Source organism: Varroa jacobsoni, unplaced genomic scaffold, assembly GCF_002532875.2.
Source record: "Varroa jacobsoni isolate VJ856 unplaced genomic scaffold, vjacob_1.0 contig03115, whole genome shotgun sequence".
Taxonomy (NCBI): domain Eukaryota; kingdom Metazoa; phylum Arthropoda; class Arachnida; order Mesostigmata; family Varroidae; genus Varroa; species Varroa jacobsoni.
In genome coordinates, this window is record NW_019214952.1 from 3,851 (window position 1) to 26,784 (window position 22,934).

The 22,934-nt window shown below is 41.2% G+C and overlaps 1 protein-coding gene across 1 annotated transcript; it reads right to left on the minus strand.

Moving 5' to 3' along the window:
* Nucleotides 1-272: 272 nt before the first annotated feature.
* On the minus strand, nucleotides 273-12,004 carry LOC111272732 (uncharacterized). Its single transcript, XM_086973378.1, has 9 exons — nucleotides 11,843-12,004; nucleotides 11,319-11,470; nucleotides 10,617-10,854; nucleotides 9,959-10,289; nucleotides 8,473-8,631; nucleotides 7,751-8,000; nucleotides 5,413-5,445; nucleotides 4,486-4,848; nucleotides 273-4,098 (listed from the first exon to the last, which is right to left on the minus strand). Exons 1-8 carry the CDS (start codon nucleotides 12,002-12,004, stop codon nucleotides 4,833-4,835), a joined length of 1,341 nt encoding a protein of 446 aa, XP_086829504.1. The 3' UTR covers nucleotides 273-4,098; nucleotides 4,486-4,832.
* Between the last annotated feature and the right edge of the window lie 10,930 nt (nucleotides 12,005-22,934).

The window sequence follows — 22,934 nt, forward strand, 5'->3', positions numbered from 1 at the left end:
TCGGAAATTGCGTTTTTCGGTATCATTGTATTTAATCGAGATGTATAGAAGGCTCGCCTGTTGACCTATTTTATGCTTAGCCTGATCTAAGTTTCATTCGTAAATTAATAAAAAGTATTGATGCTCGTAGGATTTTCTTAACAAACGGAAATGTTATCCGTATCACTCAGAGATCTTCTGCTTTCGAACTATTCTCATTTTGTCATTGCATGCGTGGCTAGGAACAAGCACACATAATATATTAATAGAACGGAAAATGAAAACCTTTGACGTACAAATATGTTACTTAATGATTATTTATTGAAACGTCGACGCCCTTTTTTAACTTATTATCTTTCACTGCCATTTTCTCCCTATCTATATATCTCTATCATATACAGATAATTCTCGTAACTCGTTTACGAAGCCCCATAACCACCAATTCTCAATGTCTTCTTTCCTGGTCTGTGTTTTTCCCTCCTAATTACCTCTCGTTTTCGTTCAAGTTCTTGTTTTTGTTCCATCTTCTCACGGCATTATCTCGTAATAAGTCATCGCCCTTTGCGTTATCTGCGTCATTTGTTATATTACAGAACCTGGTACGGTCATTTACAGTATCAATTCGACAATTAATTTAGGATTACGCGCAGTCATTATACGGAGGTAGGCAGGTTATCGTGGCTGGACCATTTCTATCGACATTACTAATATAAAAGATAAACTCTTCTTCGTCTATGAAGAGCTCCCTGTCTGGCTTCAAATTTAATAGATATTAGGTGAAGACCGTGTACAATGCGCGTTGTGGTGTAAAAGACAAAATCAAATCTTCTTGGCGTATATTATTTGTGATCATGTGAGAGTTTCGCAGCTTCAGCGTTGTCTCATAGGAGCTGGCTCGGTATTAGGTGCGACTTAATTTATTCAGGTACATCGGGTTTCGTCTGTATTTACTATATGGACTATCGGACTGCTCACGTATTCAGCGGGTATTCAATTCTATACTACAATTATATGCTATCGATCGTGTGGTGTTGATGGTAGGTTCAGATCACTTCATAGATGAATTCTATAAACGGAGCCACGTCTGCGTAGAAACCAGCGTACAATTAAACACTGCAGCTTAGTCGAATTAATGAGCGAATTAGATGTATGCATTTAACAGCACGTGGTGCATAGCACCTAGAAGCCAACAAAAGACAACGTATTTAGTCGAATAAACAAAAAAAAAAACGGCAGCACGAGCAGACGTTACGTCGCAGAATATCGGTGAGAATACACGGTTTCACGATTTCGTTCTCCTGTCAATCGACGGTGTGTTAGGCATCTTATCGCGCCATCGATATCAGGACAATTTTTCACGTTGTCTGCATTTCAAGTTTCCCCTATGTATGATCTACACGCGCTGGCCATACAGAACGTGGCGTATAACACTAGCATAAACGGAGATGCCACCAGGCCGAGTTCAGATAAACTTCGATTACATTCACTCGCTCTGGCGGGCACAGAGCAAGATCTGTATCATCGTCTCTTCGCTCAAGCTATTTCAGGTAGAGAATCTCGCCGTTTGTATTTTGTATCATCATTGCTCTTGTCTTGTCACATGTTACGTATACGATAATGACACTATCTAGGTGTTTGTGACTGTTCTTAGTGTGATTACTTTCATTTTGTGATAATAATAATTGTTATATCATTATTTTTTGCATCGTTTTATAGTATATCTCTTAATTATGTACTATTATTATAACTCTCGAATTTTTAGCCGTTCCAGTATTTTTACACGCTATACACACTTTATACAATTTTTTTAATAGTGACTTTCATTTTGATTTGTATGTTTATAGTCTATAATGTTTTTCATCTTTATTTATAATTGTTCTGTTCTCTTCTTTTTGGCTTCACCGTGATTTTTATACAGTTGCAGCTATGTACAGATATGTACAGAAGGGAAGACCTTGTTAAAGAAAACATTACCATCTGTTAATTATTTATCTGTGTCAACCAGCCTCAATACAACACTTACGTCGTCGTCTGCTATATATATATGTATGTATATATATCATTAAGCGCCAGGCTCCTTTTTCAAATATCTATTAATATATTTTGTTTCAAAAGTATGGCATAAGAATAGAAAAATATGGCTGGCTCGGTGTCACTCTTGGAGAAAGGAGAACGACATTCAATGTGCATCTGCAGTAATAGTAAATATTTACGAGATCACCTCCGACCATCATTTTACACTTTGTCGTTACTTTCAGCTCTTTGGCTCCTTCTCTCCCTTTCCCTCTCTCCCTCTCTGTCTCTGTTTGCTTGGCTTTTTGCTTTTCTATTCTTTCTTTCTCCTGGTCTACTACGGCTTTATCTGAATAAGGGAGCTCCAGATACGGAGCTGGTCCCTTAAGGAGTGGGCCACCTCTGGGGCTTCTCTGACCCTTAAGATAAGAGAAACCCACCTAGGGGACCTCAGCATGCTGCCTGAGGGGCGTTCAGTTTGAGCGTGCTAACACGCTACGGAACAATGCGACATACGACGGCGACATAATATAATGGTACAGTAACAAACGTACGCATGGCAAAATAGATACGAACAAGCTAATTACATTAATAATAGTACTGACGATGGGGTGGCGTCTTCAATATAATAAAGAAATGGTAACAACTTAGTTCGTTTTTCGGCTGTCGAGTGGATAGCGGTTCAGAAAGAGCACGATAAGATGACTATGGTACCGTAGAGAGAAATTTAGAATACGTGAACCGCTTTGATTGGCCATTTGTACAACAATAATAAGAACAAATCAAACTTGATGAAGGTATGTTTATGGAAAAGCTGTCACGAGCGTTATGATTGATGGTTTACTACATGTATTGCTATTTAGCTGATAACATTTGCTATCGCTGCTGGTCTGATTTGTGTGTGCGTGACCGCGTATGGGTGTTAACACCAAAAGGTTCATTTGATACACGATGTATAGAAAAACGCACATCTATAAACAAATATCGTTGAGCAAAAAAGCAGAATGACATCTATATGAGCAGAGTAGATCATCATAACATTTCAAGTAACTATTGTATTAAAATGGTAGTAATGCTAAAACACAACAGGATTCAAGTATATTTCTACCTCCGTACAGACTCGGTACATCACTGTCTGTAGTTTTTCTTCACTGTCTCCGTATTTTTTTTTTCGACATCTTTCTTATTAGCTTGTATGCGTATTATCATTGTTATATGGCATCAGCTGCTAGTCAACAAACCAGTCATTGTTACAGCTTCGACTGTGGCTGTCATTACCGATTTTACGTTCAACTTTCGTGTACACTTTTCGTTTCTTGACAGCTTCGGCCACTTCTTGTCTCTTGATTTATTAATACTAAAAGTTATTATCAGATGAATTACAACGACAATTTAGATCTGGATTGCTCCATTTGCCCCTTCAAGAGTCATTAACATATGAAGAGATTCTTGTTCGTTGCGACCCCCGTATTAGCTTATTTAATGTGGGCCAATTTTGACAAATTTAAACGAACCACACTGAGAGATCAATGAAAATCAGCGAACGATGTAGCGAGGAATAAACAATTGTTTTTTTCCTGCTTATCCGCAGTCGAAAGCCATCAGTCCGGACCCTGGCCTCAATTCACTTCGGGTTTTTGCCCCAGTTTTCGGCATGCAGAGGAACGAACAGTACACCTTCAAACGGACGTGTCCTTATCAGGGCTCAGAACGCACATAAGCACATCGTACGCGCTTGAGTCGATCGGTTCGTTCTATTGCGACGTCGTCTCATCACAATAAGGATACTGTTAGCTGAATACTGTTAACGAAGAATACTGACCGACTAAGCGACTGATCGTGTCCTTACCGCATGTTATTAAACCACTGAACCATTGCAAATCTCTGGGCTTCCGTATTGCAACGCCGTAATATGTCGTTGTTACAATTTCTCCCGCTCTTTATCTCTGTCCCCGTCGATAAAGGCCAATAACATGCATGCGTTGCTCGCGCTCCGATCTCATCATCATTAATCAGCATATTGAGTCCGGCTGGCTCGTCGGCGGATTGCTGAAGCTCGGATCGCTAGCCGCTACGTTCGCAGCCATTTCAAACACATCGACATCACTGAAAAAACGTACGAAAATGTATAAATATTCCACCTCGTACACATGCACGTAACACAAAGACGTACCAACAATGAGATCGTATCGGACCAATAGGACCGTACAACTGTCGGAACAATGTGCTACACAACATATAACTATTTTTGCTGTGAAAGTTTCCGTTGTAAAAATTGCACAGTTAGAAGGCGAATCATTTGTTCGACCTTTACCTTGTGAAGTTTCTACTTCTACAATATGTGTAATTTAAAAAAGAAATTCGACAGTCTTCGCAACGTAGAAAGGAACACAGACGTAAATGCGTACGGGTTAGTCGAATCCAGTAAATTCCAGCATCGCCTGTATTATCTAATGCTCATGAGGTATCAATTTATATTGTTAAACAACTAACCAAATGGCGTTGAGGTGAAACTGATTAATGTCGGGTATTGGCAACATTTGCGATAACGACAGCATCTTGCCCATTGATCTAGTCGTACTATTGGGAATCACCAGCTGCTGGTCAGAGAGAGGCTGAATCTGGCCGGACCACGAGAGGACAGTACCATTTCCCTGAACAATGTCCGACGTCGTAATAATGCCTACATCACTCGACAACGTCGACGCCGACGTCTGTAAATGAGATGACTGTTGCTGCTGCTGCTGGGGTATCGTCGTGATAGGATGGTGTGGTAGGGTCAAGCAATCATCGAGATCGAGGGCGGTAGTTTGACCCAGAACCCCACCCTCGTCGAGCTGTCACAGGGTCGTTTTACTATGATCACAAAAGAAATAGATGCAGTGTATTTTGGCGTGTAGAGCACATAAGAGTGCATCTCTCATCCGCTAGCTTACTAAGTAAAACATGAAACTACTTGTAGACATTAAATAAATAAATCCAAGTATTGATAATGAAGTGAAGGGCGTTAGGAACGTTAAACAGTGTTAGAAACAGTTGCCCAAGTCGTAAAGTTTCTGTGGCCGTATCGTGCCCAACAACTTATTGCTTTCTGTTTCTCACGCATACCCATAATAGACCACAGAGATCAAAATGTTTCGATGAAAAAAAGTAAATTATATAATACCATGTACTCATGATTGTGAATAGGAATTTTGTAACTTTTTTTTTCTGCAGTTTTTATTCCTGCAGTACACTTAGCAGGGTTAGAATCAGTGACGTAGTCAAAATCATTCATGCTTATCGTGCTACATCAATGCAATAAAAACATGCACTTTCCATTATCTTTTTTAGCACTCATGCTGCTACAGTATATGGCGGGATCATACCTCATTACAGTCATTAATACTAGTAGATTACGAATTTTTGAAAAATACTTACGAAGCAATATCTCCATTGGTCATCGCCGACAATCTGTAATGAATTATAGGGTAAAGATATGAGGTCACTAGTGCTTTGTCGCTTGTCTCTAACTTAATCATACTTCGTTTATGACTCCGAGGTAGCAAGCGAGTAGCATACTCCATATGGCCCACGGTAGGGCTATATGCGTAACGTGCACCTGCGCGATGTTGAGTTGATTGCCGCACTTTGATTGAATGTGAGTGGGTTTTCGGATTTAGCTACTATTATTCTTTTGAAGATTTCCAGGACGGATCTTGACGGGCGTATCTGAAGCTTCCTCCAAATTAGCAGCCTCTGTAACTCTTACCCTATTGAAGTGTTTACCTTTTCCATGGACACATACTCAGAACTTTTAGACTGTCACTTTGTTCTGTGTAGAGCAATGATACTTTTTTGCGATGTATTGAGTATCCGTTCGAACAATCGAGTAGATCGGCAAACTTTCATGGATTTCTATTTGACCGCTTGAAAATCATATAGCCCTTATGCAGAGTGTATGCCAATTCATCCCCAATATAATATCATACTTTCGATACAACTGTGCTGCACTAAGTGATTAACGAAACAGAAATTTCTGCGAGCCTGCAGTCTCATTTTCGCGGTCGGATAAGCAGATCTAGGGAGGGCTGCAACCGTTATGTCCCTGTAACCTCTACTGAGAGGATCTGGTGAGATAGTAATTTGTGAACCACTAAAGCGCTCGCTAGATCGGTGACTCATGGCTCCTTGGTCAGCTAGATTAGGTTAGCGCGCCCCAGATAGGCTTATAGAGGCATAAGATATCACGACAGTGACAATTGTAAGGACACTCACTACGGATATTTTCAAAGGATGCAACAGACCACCTCAAAATATAAAGTTATGCTTTTATTGCTATCACCTAAACAAACCTAGAAAATGTAAGAAAGTAATGTTAAGTAAACAAGACTCCTCAAGAGTCGTTACATTGTTAGATGCGTTACATGTCATATTTTTACGTACTAGCGTGTGAACACAAAGTCTCATCTTCAAGCGTTAAAACTGCAGGAGCTTTGATTCATACGTCTACAAATGATTAATTTCATTTAAGCATATAGGCTGGTTCCCATCTGAAAACGAAAAATGTCTGCGCTCAGATTCCAACCTAGACCAGCACGGGTTCTCAAATTTAGCAGTTAAGTATACTATCCACCACGCCATCACTAGTGCTTCTTACTAACTTAAGGTATTTGTTAGATAAAAAAATGTTTGCTTTGCGATTTCCCTTCTAATTCGGCCCGCAAATATTCCCCATATATATTTACGTTACCCGTTATTGTCATGGGCCGTACTCGTGTTTCACTACTGAAGCTTCATATTTATGGCTTCTTACTTCATCTTCCTTGCTCGTGTTAAACTAGCAGCAAGCAATTCATGGATCCTGTCTTGTCTGCACCATAATTGCCACCAAGGAACGTATTATTTCGGCACGTGTGCACGTCGAAGGCTATGCACGCGTCTGGTTAATGATAATTGTGTATAATAGTCGCAACTTGTCTTCTGATAGTAACATCCAGCTGGCCAAGTTAGCGAGTGCAAAGTAAAGCTGGTTGCAGGGCTATGGCTTCTACCTTCGAAAATTTTATTTCTCCGCACGATTTAATTTCAAAGGTGCTCAAGAGTTTTCAAGCATACGAGTAGTATAGTAACCAAAAGCAAGCTTCCGTTTTACGTCACTAAACAGAACGAACGAGCTCTGACCACGTACTACATGAAGGCACAAAACAGGTAGACTGGCTGGCCAAAGACACTTGTCCCCGGTGCCTATATTAAGGGAGTCGCGATGCTAGCGTCGGTATTAATGCAGAAGTAGCACGGGCTTACTTCACATATTAGATTGGGAGAGGACAAGACAACGGACTTTTCAGAAAATTAAACAATTTCAGCCCCAGGAAAAGAGGCGCTGGCCATTCTTCTCTACCATGACAATATCGTACACACGTTCATGATAGAAACAACAAGCATTAATAACACAGTTGGCCGTGAGTACGTTTTATATGTGCCAAGGTTTCCCATTGGCATACTTCCTCGCCTATTGTGTCAGACTATAGATCGACTGCACTGCGTAGTTACGAGAGCACGTCAAACTGTTCTGCTATCTCGATGTACGGTGAGGAAATGTAGCAGTAAAATAAGCGATCATTTATATCAGAGGGGTATAGTTCAGTCATAAGATACGAGCATATACAAGTATACACATTGCCGATGTAAAGTTACCCGTGCTTTCTATCTGAATGATTCGATATAATAATATTTATATTGTACTCTAATTAGATAAGAAAAGCAACAAACTCACAAGTAGCTCGCTTTTGCCCGAATAGGGTCGGGCTCCATATCGCCGTAGGGCGGCAACTGCGTTGAGCCGATATAGTCCGAGTCTTCCTGTGACTCGGCCGGGTGACTGGTGTGGCACGAGCCTGAGGCGGCCGAGCGTAGTTCGCCATGCAAACTTAGCAACAACGTCGGATTGACAAATGAGTGAACGAATGCCACGTGCAGACTGATTTGATACCACAGATTATTTGACGATAACCCCGCAATGTTTACTACGATCGTGACGCCGCCGTCGCCGTCGCCGTCGCCGCCGCCGCCGCACCGTCACCGTCGATCAGACAATACGACAGAAACGACATCAGGGGATAGGGACACAAAAAACAAATCGTTAATATTGTTATCGTTACTCTGCCATTGTTTCTGTATTACCTACGAACCACTGCGTCTACGCTACGTAAATCGTATATATGGTCACAAATGTTACCTCGAGTCTGTCTGCGCGGTTAGTATCACTGACCGCTGCCCATCACTGTACACATAGGTATGTATGTGTACATTCACAGTGGTCTGTGCCTGTGTACAGGGAGCAAAGCAGAGTCGGAAAGAAGGGGATGAAGGCAATAAGCGAAACAAACGAAAATAGCAAATAAACAACTATTTACAGGGGCAGCGTGTACCTATCGTCTAACGGTCCCGTGTCAGTGCCTGTTATCATCATCAATAGCGGTATATCAGCAAACCTACCCGGCTGGAGCAGTGTTACAGAGAATAACGGGCCCCAGAATACAATATACGCGATGAGCATAATGACAAACATCTTCACACGTCGGATGCCTTCGCGTTCTAGTCGCCCAATGTAATTCTGCACCGAGTCACTGCTACTACTGCATTGTTCGACGTTATCTATGGGCCGAGTTTAACGACACGATAACGATAGCGGAAAGTGCGCGTTGGTCGAAAAGGAAGTGGCAGTGGCGATGATGGTTGTAACGACGGCAACGTGGAAATAGCGTCATTTGTTACGAACAAAAGACAGAGAGAATGGCCAGACGTTAGATTCGAACGGAGATCCAGCTAGAGTAGAGACCGTTTGTTACTAGTGAAATTTACTTAACTCTGCCATACGCTATGTTCACTCTTGTACTTCATCTATATTATAGGTAGATAAGCGGTTAGTGATCGTCGGATAGACAAACGCAGACCTAGGTAGGAAACCGAAGATAATGCCTTGTAAGCACCAGATGAACTTTTTTTAGTCGTATGCATCCGGCCGTTTTATGGGAAGCTTAGAGAAGTGCTATGCATTTGACACCTGGAAAAAAGGCTTTACAGGCTATCCTTCAACACCAAACGCAACTTCAGGGAGCAACCCCAATGTCTCCTAATAGCACTTCAGAAAAACGAAAAATCCCGTATTTTGCTAAAGGTTGCTGGGCAATGTACATCGAATATGTTGAGCGGGAAACTATAATTGGCTCCCTTTTATTTAATCACAGCACTTGTTAACTCACGTCCGACTTTAAGGCGTTACCTTTTGTTTACTGAACCGCCCTGGATCTGAGGCGAGCAGTGGCACTATAAGGGTCATTCAAAAGGCCTGATTAAGCCTACTTTAGTGTCTTGTCGAGCACGACGAAGGCCAAGCTCAGACTGCGAAGTGTCGGCTTTGATATAACATATTTGGTTCCATCCGGTCTTTGTTTCGTGCTGGACTCATTTGAGTTTTCTCCAATAGACCTATAACACGGCGAGGTAACAATATGCCATAACAACTATTTGCTAACGCTAAAATTCCAAGCAGCGATGGCCAAACGGTTATTATTATGGCAGCGCACTCAAGGAGATGTGCATTAGCCATGGGTACCAGGCCGTCTTTCACTACTTAATCACACCTGTGGAACTATAAAGTAGGAGAACTATAAATATAAAATAGTGATTTGCGCAGGACTGCGTATTAAAAAGGGTGTGCTCAACCTGATGTTCCTATGGACTGGGGGCTGCCCTAACCTCAGTAACTACAAGGACCGTTCTGATATTAGCGAATGCTTCTCCCTAAACTAAGGACGTAGCGATTGCAGAGGGTTGATTACATAGTGAACTTGACTTATCTTTAACTCAAGGGCCCGCGGCATCTTTACAACGACTTATGTAAACAACATATGCTTAGATTTTGTCTCACTACATATAACAGTTTATTTTTGTCTATGTGTTTCGCTTGCACAAAGCTCACCAGTTCTCATAGAGATGACCGTCGTGACGAGGCTGGCGATGCGCAGGCTATCAACGTTGCCCCTCGCCTTATGCAGGTCTTTGAACAGTTTTCGAAGATGAACCCCCATCAGACCCACGCATAGAAGGTTCACACCGATCCAGAGGATGTTAAGCACATAGTGCCGTACAGGCCCATAAACTATAGGACAGACGTCGAGTCCATGCAAAGCAGGGTCGCGGTTCTGATAGAGTGCACCAGATAGAAATGTCGGCCCGAGATTGACCGTAAATGCCGCAAACCAGATGATGCATAGTCCAAACATGATGCACTGAGGACTTTCTAACAGTACCTAAAGTATTGAATACAAAAGTAGAAATATAAACAGGTCTATATATGTTTAAGCGAAACTAAATACTCCCAGTTTATAATTTGGCACGATACACAAAATGTAAACAACGTTCGTTGGTTATTAATATATTTATTTTTCTTAATTGTTACCGCAGATCGATAACAAAAAGGCGATTCAGACGAACAAGCAAAAATCTGATTGGAGTAAGTACTATGTACAGGTAACAGGGATAAGATATGCTGTCAGAGAAATATATTAACTTCCAAGAGAAACTAGAATATATTATTACCAAATACGTGCGTTTGTTCAAACGGCAGTGCTGCTTACCTGGCTGGAATCGATGACCGAGTTTGGCGTGTCCTGATCAGGTAGCAATGGCACATCGTTAAGGACGGCCACAAGCAGATTGACCGTCGACACAGTAACTAGAAGTAGGAAACAGGTCTCAATCAGGGCGCACGGAGGTAACCGTTGGCACAACAATACGGATAGGCCCATTGGAACAAGCAAGAGCGCCCGTACACAGTCAACGAAACCCTGATGAAACAACAGGCCCTGAGACCATCTGGAGATGAATAAATCTTGAATTAATTTAACGATATTGAAGTATCATAGTATTAGTAGCGTAACTGTGTTTACATCGGATTGAATTGAGATAATTAAAAAAAATTAACAAAGCTCACTTTAACATAAATAATATACGGGAACAGAGATCCATTGGAGAATGTATCACTGAGGAGCGTTGTGTGGGTTTACATCAACAATATATTATAGATTTAGAACATTAGCTGTATATAAATTAATCAGATTGCTTTTTTCAGTTCCCCGTTTTACAATTAATTAGGCACTTTTTATTTGCTTGTTCCGAATTTAGTTAATTGTTTGCATCTGAAATTCGATTTTGAATGTATTTTAATCATATGATTATTGTTTCTGCTATCCTCAATGATAATGTTTTCACCAAGAGTGTGAGAAATCTGTCTATTACAACACTATGAGAACCAAAATGTATGTGGGTTACGAACGAACCTTCGCAGGCTTTTTTTAGTCAGAATGAGCGACATTAGGAAAAGGTTGGCGCTAACTCCGAGAAATGCGATAGTGAAGAGAACGATGGCTTCTGAAGTCTGTGCTGGGTGACATGATCCCGAGCCTGCTCGAGGCCGATGTTGTGAAGCCAACTGAAATAAAAAGGAACTTTTTCCTCCCTGTGTCCTTTTGCATGTCCTTGTTAGGAATAAGTAGTATCTCTTCCGCTAATCGAAAAGTAATCAGGTTCATTGAAGCTCGGGTAGGGCCTGGCGTGTTTAAAAACTCACTGTAAAATGAATCCTCATGACTTCAGATACACAATGGCAAGGACAGCACTTTTTTGAACGGTCGTTTTCAATAGAAATAGGTCGACATGACTGCATAAATTAAATTATTCAAGTAAGACCTGAATATAGGATTATACATGGACGGTTGCTCTAACAGGAAAAACGAGAAGCAAAAGTATGGGATCTAGTGTTTGGATGGATAGATGTTTGGAATCATACGAGATGGTTTATTACCTTACCCTCCTTGTCGATTACCTGATGAGTGTAGTGATGTAATGTGATAGTGGCCGGTGTCGTGGGAGTGGTCGTTGTGGAGCGAACGCCATGTAAATGTGATGTTATATTACTGGCATTTATGTGCACGTATGGGGCAAGCACTGCACCACTGCCGGCCATGCTGCCCAGGGGCATGCCAAGCGCTTCCACGTGGTCTCCGCCGCAGCTCCTGCTGCCGGCGCTGTCCTCTTCTGAGCGACCACGACGCCAACAACGCCACCAACCGCTGTGTCCGTGCTGTCCAAGCAGGTAAGTATGGGCCTAATTCCCCGTGGCACCTAGCCCGGGGCAAAGGTACTCCGCTGGCCCTGCGGCGGCTTTGGGGTCTCCACACCTGGGTGGTCGTCGGGTTGGCGGAAATTCTTCAATGATAGTGACAACAAGTTAACGTTCGTTGGGATGATCCAGGGCGGAGGCGCGATCGGGAACGACCACCGGATTTGGGGTCCGGTGATCAGACCGCGATCACCCGCCCAGACGCGCAGCCCACTCGGACATCACCGCGAGGGTTTCTGGGAGAAAAAACGATAAGGAGAAAAGAGCATTAGACTAAACATAAATTCTGTGATAAACCTTACTGCAGTACGTGCGCATACACATAAGGCAGGACATAATAAAGGCAAGACCCATTTCTCATAAGGCAGCATGCGGAAAGCAATTTTCGACAAATTCATTGAAAATATTTATTTATAAATCTCGTACACAATGCGTGTGTGCTTTATAAGTGTGAACTTCACCTATGCCGCTTATCAATACTCAACTTTTATTTGCCAACGACCAACCTAATTAGAAATAAAATAATAAATTTCTTCTAAGGTTCTGGCGAAGCTTGAATAATATGCAGAAGTGTACATATCTTTTGGCTGGTTATAGTCGCTGGTTGTAAAGGCAAGATTGGCTGGCTCGATGGCATCGTGATAATGGGCATATGTTATATGATGTTATGATTTCCCTCCTGGAGGTATTCATTTCTTTAAATACCCCCAAAACAAAAACCCCATGTTGGCCGCGTTAGAATCTGTAAAACGTTTTACTATACTTGTTCGCAATCGAGTACGTAGAGTTTCTCCCTTTTACGGATAAATGTAATTATCAATTCTAACGTGATTGAAACGACAGTTGCTTTTAACTTTAATAACAACTATTATGGAGGCGCTCACAATACAGGAACAGTCGTATAGATGCTAGTTCAACTTCAAGAGCAATTTATTTAACGTTTATATTTAGAGAATGTTTCATCTTTAAACTTAGTGAGTTTGTCATTTGTATACTCATATTATTTAGTACCACTGATGCTTCATCAATAATATATTGAGACTTCCATCTTCTTTTTATCAGCACAAATGAAGAATAAATAGTAAATACAAACTGTATATAGATAAAATTCACAGTAATACGCTAGCGCTAAGAAATATCTAATTACAATAACTGCTTTACGCAACAACTTCAAACATATAAATGCATGGTAACTATATAAATCAACAACAAAAATGTATGTGAGCTCTTTTTCCCCATCTAGTTTGCATCTGTATCATTGTTTTTATCATTCTTGTTTAAGTTTATAGTACAGAAAAGCTAAACTTATATATACAAATTAACTGTATGATCAATATTGACAATATGATTTAAATGGACAGTTCTACTTTTTAATTAGCATGGCATCTAATCAAACTCAATATTATAAAGCTATGTGAGAAAGGACTGTGTGTAAGAAGGATCTGGTAGGAACCATAGGCCCTTATAATAGTTAATCTATGAAAGTTAATGGCATATAGGTTCGAAGCTGATATACTGATCGAATCTTTGTGGGATCAGTCAAGTTAGAATCATTCACATTTGAACATAAGGAACGACATACTCTAGCATCTTTGGACTTAACCTTTGTTGTGCAGAGTAATTGAAGAGCTAAAAATCCGAAAGAATTTTCACTTAGACGGTTGAGCAATAACGTAATCGGTAGTAATTTTCGAAGTAATTCGGTTCTCTCGGAGTCAGCAAATGTGTTCTTCGGAAAACTTCTGCTATAGGTTCCGCAGTAAACCGAATTTGGCAGTTTTGTCAATGGGCTTGCTTATGTCCATAAACAGCAAGGAGAACATCGGCTTTTTTGTCCTACGCGTTTTGTGATGTGTGTCTATTTCTTAGGCTTGTTATGGGCTTTGCAAATCTGAGATAATGCATGCCTCAAAACCGAGATAGGTCGAATTGTCGACAACGAATGTGAGCCTTTATGGATCATCAGCTAATATAGGTACTACTAACACAAAACGAACCATTCTCGTCGAAAAGGGATGTATACGAATATGTCAATTGGTTGAATAATGAACGATGTTCCACACTGACTGCTGCAAACCCCCCATTGACCACCATACCGCATGCGAGACTACGTACATACGCCAGCCAAACGTTGCCTCTAGCGTGAACACTTCAAACGTTTCCTCGCCGTATATCTGAGAATGAATTCAAACTCTCAGTTCGTTTGCAATTATATTTATCTGCAATAAAATAACCAAGATGTTAATAAAACTATTAGAAATTCAGTAATTATGCAGTTCTGTTGGTGTTCTTACATAAATGAGATAATAAGGTTATTAAATCCCAGTATTACTTTTAACGGCTGACCGCTTTTAGCGCTGAATCAAATATATCCACGGGCAGCTTCGGGCGCCAAATAATTGCTAAGCTCTACGTTAGCTGCGATCCTAGTAAACGTTACTTCTGACGACTGGCTTCTTCTAACAACGAGGGTGGAACGAGCGAAGTGGCCACGTCCAGTTTGATTTCTTCTACCATGTGTCACTGAGTTAAATAGACAAACGCGTCATTACCTTACTAACCTACTGTGTCTACTGGCAGTGACATTAGTTCCTTATACTTGCGAAATACTACACTATAGGGGAGCAGCGTCGTGAGGAACGTCGCAATATAGAGTGGCTCCTAGGTGTATTCGACCGGCTTGTAATAAAGTAAAAGGTAGGTCATGTAGAACGCAGATACCTTTTCGATTAAGCAATGCCTGCTTGACATAATTCTAGAAAATTCTCGAGCCCTTATATAAATATCGACTTCTAGATGGAATTCAGTCTTTCAGTAATTAACTTGACTTTTGTTAGTTGAAAAGATAATGGTTTCACATTAAAGATAAAGGGGTTCACGTATGAATCCCGAGTTCTAAACTAGGCAGCTTAAGTAGAACGAATAGATACACTTTGCCCATTGAGAGGATAAACCTTTGGCATAACGCTGTATTGTATCACAATACAGCGTTATGCCGAATAAGGGAAGTCAGCTCCTCCCGTTCATGAACTGTTGACCGGATGCTGCAAAATTCCGTAACCAAGATCAGTTCTTTCTACGGTCGTACCTCGAGCGCAACCCATTTCGAGTTTGGCATAATGATCTGTTAGCAAAGGCGAATCGCTTGCTTTAATTGAATTTTAAACCATCGGAGAATTACAGCCACTCAAAGCGCGTGTGCCAACGAAGGATCACAGGAACGATCAACCTCGCAGTACCTTTTCACCTTTAAAGGTTCTCAGAATGAAAACATTCGCTTAAAATAGAAGAGAGGGAGTCATAGGATTACAGCGGGCCAGGCAGGTACAAAGGAGACTCATTAAGAACAAAATGTAACAAGACTGAATGGTGGGGCGCGGATTGTCCCACCAGAATTATTTATACCTCTTCTTAGGCTGTCTCAAGTGCCGCGCGAAAAGCCTCCTAGAAGACACATTAAAACAAAAGAAAAGTCTACAGATATAATAAGAGATACTTCTATATGCACAAAGAGCTTAATAGAACTAAGGCGATTAAAGTGTGGGTCTAGTCCATAGTTGATTTTGCTTCGTATTTCCTATTCAGGTACATTTCGCTAGGACGACTATACATACAACTGGCAACATCTAGTAATTAACAGCCTCAACATTTGTAAAAAAATAGGATTCCACTTCATGTCTCGTTTTGTGTCGCGGTGCGTTGGTCGCATCAGAAATCGGCTTCATTTGTCATTACGTAAAATAATAGTCCACATTAATTTCGATCAAAGACTTCCAACCCGGAACTCGTCTACGCCCGTTATCAAAGAAATCAACATATTTAACTAAAGAATCATCGAAAAAGTTAAGCGGTCAGCTGTCAAGTAGACTTGCTTGAATGGAACGAGCTTTTGCTTGTCGTTGCTTTCTGTGAGCGATCGACACAGAATAAACTATTACGTTACCTTTAACTTAACCTGAAATCCTCTGGAGATTCTCGTCTGTAGCAATCCGCAATCACAGAGCAACCTGTGGCCGGTGGCGTTCTCTCAAAGACTTTTTCACCGGTAGGTAAATTGGCCTCAGAATCGCCTCGTAACTGATGGTGGATGTGACCTATACGTTTCCCGGTACTGGAATGTATTAGTTTGTCCGTGTTTTGAGAGATTTCGCTCTCGATTTTTAGAGGCCACCGAGGAGGCCGGTGTATTTTGCAAACGTTCTATATAATTCTATGCCTTAGATTTCCTTGTAATCTCCGGTCGTTACGAGTACAGCTGTTCAACCATTTGGACGATGATGATACAGCATACACAGTGGAGCTGAAAGTTAGCTACTTCCTAGTAGATTGATTTAAGGACAATGAAAATTTACCTTCTGCGTTCAGTATACAACGGCTCAGCGTGGCCAACCTTCTTCAATATCGCAACTGATAAAGATGTCGATTATAAAGGAACATGATTAACTCGAATTCAATAGAAGCATAGCGAGCAAATTGGCCTAACCGTAAAAACTAGCTGCAACGATATTCTTCTATGTAAGGATAAGCCTCAACTTCTAGGCGATCGAGTCTGTGATCTACCGTTAATTGATTTAAACTTGACTCACTGCTATTGACAAGTTGACGCTTATAGCAATGACCATATATTGCAAGTTGGGCGAAGCGACGACCCTGCCTTAGCGGCAGCATTCGGTTGGCTCCCTTAGGTTTGTTTAAGATGGGTAAAATTCGAAGGGCATAAGGCTGGTCCGTAAATTAACCTCGATTTATTGGGTATAGAATAGAAACTTATTGACTAATCCGTATGTCTTCACGTTACAATTGGCAACATGTCGTACTACACCATGTGATCCCTCATATGTGTTGAACACAACTGACTGTATGAATATTTCAGTAACAATCACAGCCGTATATTTAGGGCCGACGCACATAATGCTAACATAACAACAAATTAGAAAACGACATTACTCAATGGAAAGGCCGCATCTAGCTCGAATGTGAAGCTACTCACTGTAAACATGAACGACATAATTGCTTCAACATATTCGTGATGACTAATGCTGCATGCAGTAAATAGCTCGAATACATGTTGAATCGATAACTTCACTCTGTAAAGCTAATTTTTAGAGACAGGCTAAAATCGTGTTCCGGTTGAAGTATTCGAACAACAACGTCACATAGTCTACGATAGCACTTTCTACGTTTTGAGTTTGACGTCCGGTATCGCCGTTAGGTATTTGGTCAGACGATTGGCTCTCAGTACGAAACAGGGTCTGTCTATACCTGGATTTAAACCTAGTCCAACGCAGCACTCAGCATTTCCATTGACGCAGATGACATAGAAACTCGCCATTTTCTCTCTTGTTCTTGTCCCTACAACGCTAACCTGTTTTCTAGCTGAAAATTGTCGATAACAGTCCCATTTTTAAGATTAGCAAGATATATTTTGCACACATATTTAGGAGAAACAAACTTCAAGGCACTGGAAAATATGTGTGCTTGTTTACCTAAATCAATCAAAAAGCTATTGCCTCTTTTGGTACAGCATGGTAGCAGTAATGGTACAACGGTAACCGAGGGTCCATCGATCGAGACGTTATAAACCAAAACCGTTGGGACATGAGTATAGGGGTCGCCCCTAAATTTTCCTGCAAAGTAGGTCCAATTCGATTTGGCCTGTTTTCGTTTCGGAGGCAGCTTTTATTTGTTGGCGGTGCCTTCTCCTACCTCCGCTCCTTTAGATTTATGTAGCATGCTTTTGGACAAGCAGCTGCTTTGAATGCTACCATTTTTAAGAAAAATAAGAACACGTTTGATCTAGTTAGTCCTTTTTAGCTCCCCTCAGCTTTTATTTAAGTGTACTAATCGATTTAGCTACAATTACTTGTTTCATCGAAACTGGATTTCGGCCATCTTTTAGAGTAGGCCGTAAGTTGCCATGCCCATTTTGCCCAAACTCCACAACATGTTTATTGCGTGATGGATGCATGCCCTTTTATATTGTTGTTTATTTTTTACAGACTTATCCTAGTGCCCTGACAGGTTCTGGGCAGCCACATATCTACCGCTCGCGTTCTCATGTGTAAGCTCATTATCTATGGCTTCTCGCAGTAAATTAGTAAGTAGTGGGGCATACTTGCCTACCAGTTGCTCTTTTTCAAGAATGGAAAATTCCGCAAATACACGAGCCTAGATTGGGAGGGCAAACAGCTATAGCCAACGCTGCGTATCGTTTCATTTTCGACGAGCATCTCTTAGTACTAAACGATATTCATTTAAGTACCATTATCACCTTTCGTCAAAATCTGCTTGACAATGTCACCAAATTTGGTTCCTCTTCAGGGCGACACCGCTGTCACGCCTCCAAGTGGCAGTAGAGATTGAGCTATGTCCCACTCTATGGCGACCGCGCATTTTCATTTCGCCTGAAGTCGGTTCCCGAGAGACCCATTTTTACTTAGTTTCTGTATTTTTAGTATTTAATAATAACTAAAATACCAGTTCTGAACCACAAATTCTGCTTTTGTGAAAAAGCGTTAGGTTCTTATCCATCGGGTCCTGACATTTGACCACCTTTTTACCCGTCCTATACATACCAATTTCCGTCCCTGGAACATTTCACCACCCGTGTACTCTCATGCCTTCGCTTAAGGCCTCCTTGCTTAAGGTATTCACTAATCTTCAATGGATTCCCACAGTGCCATTGCTTCTAAAAAAACGAAAACTTTGACCACTTAGCGTTAATTTCGAGATTAAAACGCGCTTTTTCTGCTGAACTCAGTATTTCTGGAATAAGTTCAACCAGCTTTACATACACAAGTTTCTGAAAGACTGAAGATTTACACGATGAATTGCGTCTGCTAACGGCATGTAGCTGTTTAATTTCTCATTTCGCCGAATTCGCTTTAAACAGTCTAATATATTAGGTCATTATCTTTCATAGCTATTTAACTAGGGAGCATCAAGCGGTTACACCTAACGGATCTCTAGGCAAACAACATGATTATAAACAAAATTACTTTTTATATGGGCTTACAATTGGCGCTCCAAGACGCACAAGAGTTAACAGAAGACCCGTTAACGTGGTCAGACGACTTTGTTTACTACACGATCGATCGGCTGAGAGATTGATTTGGCAACATTAAGCTTCCTAAAAACTACAACCTTTCCTCGGCTGACAATCTGGTCCGATAATATGATGATATTGGAGCTATATAGTGTTTTGGTTACTGAGGCGTATTGTCAATAACAGCTAGCCGAGTCACTGATCTTTTCTTGTAAATCTGCCAAAGCCACACGAAAATCGAAATAGGGGAACTAGGCGAATATTGGTTAGTGGCTACCCATCGAGTGCTTTTAACAAGCTTATCAAATCCTTTCTCAGCCTGCTTAACTGTGTTTGAGTTTGAAGTTTTGTTCGCTATAAGAATTATCCATCCCTGTTTTCTGCGAGTTTACGGAAGGGTCAAAAGAAGGAAAGTTAAATGCGGATTAATTAGGTTAGATAATTAGTTAGGCCCACAGTCTCCTATTTCGAATTATTATCGGCGCTTGTTGGTGGATTTGCGTTTAAGTGCTTGCCCAATGGAAGGTATTTATTCGACATTTAACCAATTGACAATTAATCCTTTCTTGACTTTTGTGGAAGACCGCTATTCGTATTGTTTCGGTATAACCAGGACTTAGGTTCATAATCGTCTAGAGGAGAAATGTTCAGGTCCTACAATGTGTTCAATGTATTTCCGCTTTTATAGAATATCTTCATGTCAACTGTGTCCTGAGAGACTCAATAGACTTTTATAGGAAATCTGTCACACGCAAAGCGCTGTGGGAATAATCACTGGCTTTCTTGAGCAGCTTCATTGCATAATACTGCCAACGCAACTTAATAGAGACGCTACAATTCAGATATGGACTGTTGAATTGCTTTGTGTTCAATCTCTTCATGACATATATGAGCTTATGTATACGATAGCAGTTGCATCGAACTTTCACCTGCGTTTATATTTCTATATATTACACAGTCAGGCTATATATAATACATAGGAATGAAAAGTCTTTCTTCGTTCTGCCACAAATCTGAACGCACTCACATCCGCGCACAGAAACTGGCACCACTGGGAACCTATTTCTTTTGTTTCTACAGTTATTCGTTTGTTATATTTGACGCCACAGCAGCGGCTGTCTTCGCCGTTCTTAAAAATTGAAAAAGCCAATTCAAACAAGCATTCCTCGCCGAGTTCCCTCCGATTCTTTCTTCAGTCTCTTATCCTTACTCCTCTTATCCTTTTTGCCCCCTTTCGATTCCCAACATAATAACGTTTCGACGTATTTTAGGTCACTTGCCGTTAGTATCCCAATGATTTTCCTCCTGAGTCTCGCCTATTACGAGTGCTGCCGCCGCCGTCGTGGTCGCACGGTCGTTCGCTTAAATTCAAAAACTCAATAGTGAGCGGGCGTCTTATGCTGTGTCCTCGCTAGCCTCGTCTAACCAATACACCCAGGTTGCCTCGTGCTACCGCAAATGCCCTAACCTATGCCCCCAACACTCTTTTCCCGATCGTCCTAGTTTGCCCCTCAGAACTACAGCCGCCTTCATCTACTTACGACTCTTAGCTGGGGGAGGGGGGTGGGGGGCTTGACGTTCACAGACGCCTTTCAATGAGAGTTTCGCTGGGCTTCGCTATTCGAAGCGATGTCTTCCGAATGCTATTCACATTCGGTCGTTTCGTCCGTTGATAGAACGGGCGGTAGTCGACCGGTGGAAATGGCAGAGCTCAGCGTCTGTAACGTTATAGGTTGCTAGACCGTCGAGAGGAGAGACAGAAAACTACGGAAGGCTCTCGCATTTTTTCTCTATCTTTTTCGCTTTTACCTGGAAGGAGAATGCTCGCAAACTGCGCGGTGGTCGTCGCCTCCTGTACAGCCACGTGACCGTGGCTTTTGCATGGTCGAAGCTGCTTCAGCCGGCCTCTCTTGCCGGTCCTGTCGCCGCGTTACGCCACTGTGTTCGCCGTAAAAAGGAACAAGGCCGACGCGGTCTAGCAGCTGCTGAATCGATTTCCACGTTAAATGAACGGCGCCGACAAGTAGGGTAGGGAGCGCGGTGCCGTATCGGAAGTAGCAGCAGTAAAGGCGTCGGTTGCGGGACGACGGTGGGAGCGCTGTTCGAGCAAAAAGAAAAGGTGGAGAGAGGGAAAAATTGCCTTCGTCTAATTCAGGCCCAAAGCTCACCTCGAATCGATTTAGAAGAATAGAACAAGGCGAACGTCAGCCAGAGTCCGAACAGCAAAGAGAACTGGAAGAAGAGTCGAGCTAGTATAGCGTTGCTTTTTTTTTTTGTTTTTCCTTTCAGTTTCTCGCTTTTTTGCTCCCTTTATGATTCGTGCTTTGCTACCCTCTGCTTATTGCATAATAAATTTCATGCTCTAATTACTAGTGAGCCACATTATAAAGCGAGCAACCTAAACACCTACAATCTGGAGAAAACTACGGGAGAAAAAATCCGCGACATAGACTGTAAAAGGCAAACATCGATCTGCTGAGGTAAAGGAAAAATAAACAAAGAAAAAAATTGTCGCCGTAGTTACAGTGACAGGGTGTTTTGTTGTTATGGAGGGAAGGGGCAGAGGCGTACATCAGAAAAGTGCACAGACATATATATCCGTCAAGACAAAAACAAGATATCTAATCGAATTTAAATCAATGAAAAGAATGGTCAATAAAAACGAAAATGATCCAGGAAAGCATCTAGCGGCTCACTCATGTAATTATATATTTTTTTCAATGATATATTCTGCTTCAAAAATGCCTAGCGATGGATTATAGATATCAAAAAGAAGACAGAGCACGAAGAAGCAGGCCGGCTAGAAAATAAATCGATATGTAAAAGTATTGAAAATCCATCAAAATGAGCAAACTATGTGGCATCGATACTCAGATTCATTCCCTTCCCATTGATGCCTGTGCAAATGTATGCGGCCCTTGTTAATTGTAAGAGATTTTAATATACTGGGGTTAATTCACAGCAAAAGAACATAGATCGTATAAAAAAATAACATATTGTTTCGGTAGAAACCAATGAAAATTAATGAAAAAGTAGATAGCAGCTGTAATAGTACTCGTTGATAGCGTCCATATTATTCACCTTGCGTTTTTATTTCGATCGATCAGGGCGTATTCAAATATCTTTTATTATACTGATTCAGCTTTTTTTTTTTTTTTTTTTATAGCAAAAGTAGTGCGTTACTCATAGTATTAGTCAAATATTTTACCAAAAATTATGCCCTCTTTTGTAGCTGTAAGGTTGATTATATGTTGTCCTATGCTCTAAGCTCGAATGCGAAATAATGTGGTTTTGCAATTTTTCTATTGGTAAAAACCAACTATGCCAATTAGAGGCAGTTTATCAATGAGCTGTCGTTTTCTTGTGCAGTAAATATTTATCATCATCTTGATTCACCACAACCAAATGAAGTAAGCACTCTCATGATTGTTCCAAGATTCCGATTCGTTTCTGATGGATGATCCGGTTCATTCATTGAACACTCAAACAAACGCTCATAATGGTGGCAACTGTGAAAAAACAGAGAGGCTTCTTCATTCAGATAATTTCTAACTATTCCAGAATAGACATCTACGCTTGTAGCGAAAGCAGGCTTACGGTGGTTTTACCTTTGTTTCTATTCGATCTCTTTTGGGTCCCGTCGAAATGTCCCTCAGATTAAACTACGAATTGAGCCTTTTTGCCCTAGTTATTATATTTTGGTCAACTGCGAATATATATTATTCGCAG

Coding starts and splice junctions, on each gene's coding strand:
- LOC111272732 (XM_086973378.1), bottom strand. CDS start 12,004: ATGGCCGGCAGTGGTGCAGTGCTTGCCCCATACGTGCACATAAATGCC. Junction 10,290..10,616: donor CGGTCATCGATTCCAGCCAG/GTAAGCAGCACT, acceptor TCAATACTTTAG/GTACTGTTAGAAAGTCCTCA. Junction 8,001..8,472: donor TGTAACACTGCTCCAGCCGG/GTAGGTTTGCTG, acceptor TCACGATCGTAG/TAAACATTGCGGGGTTATCG.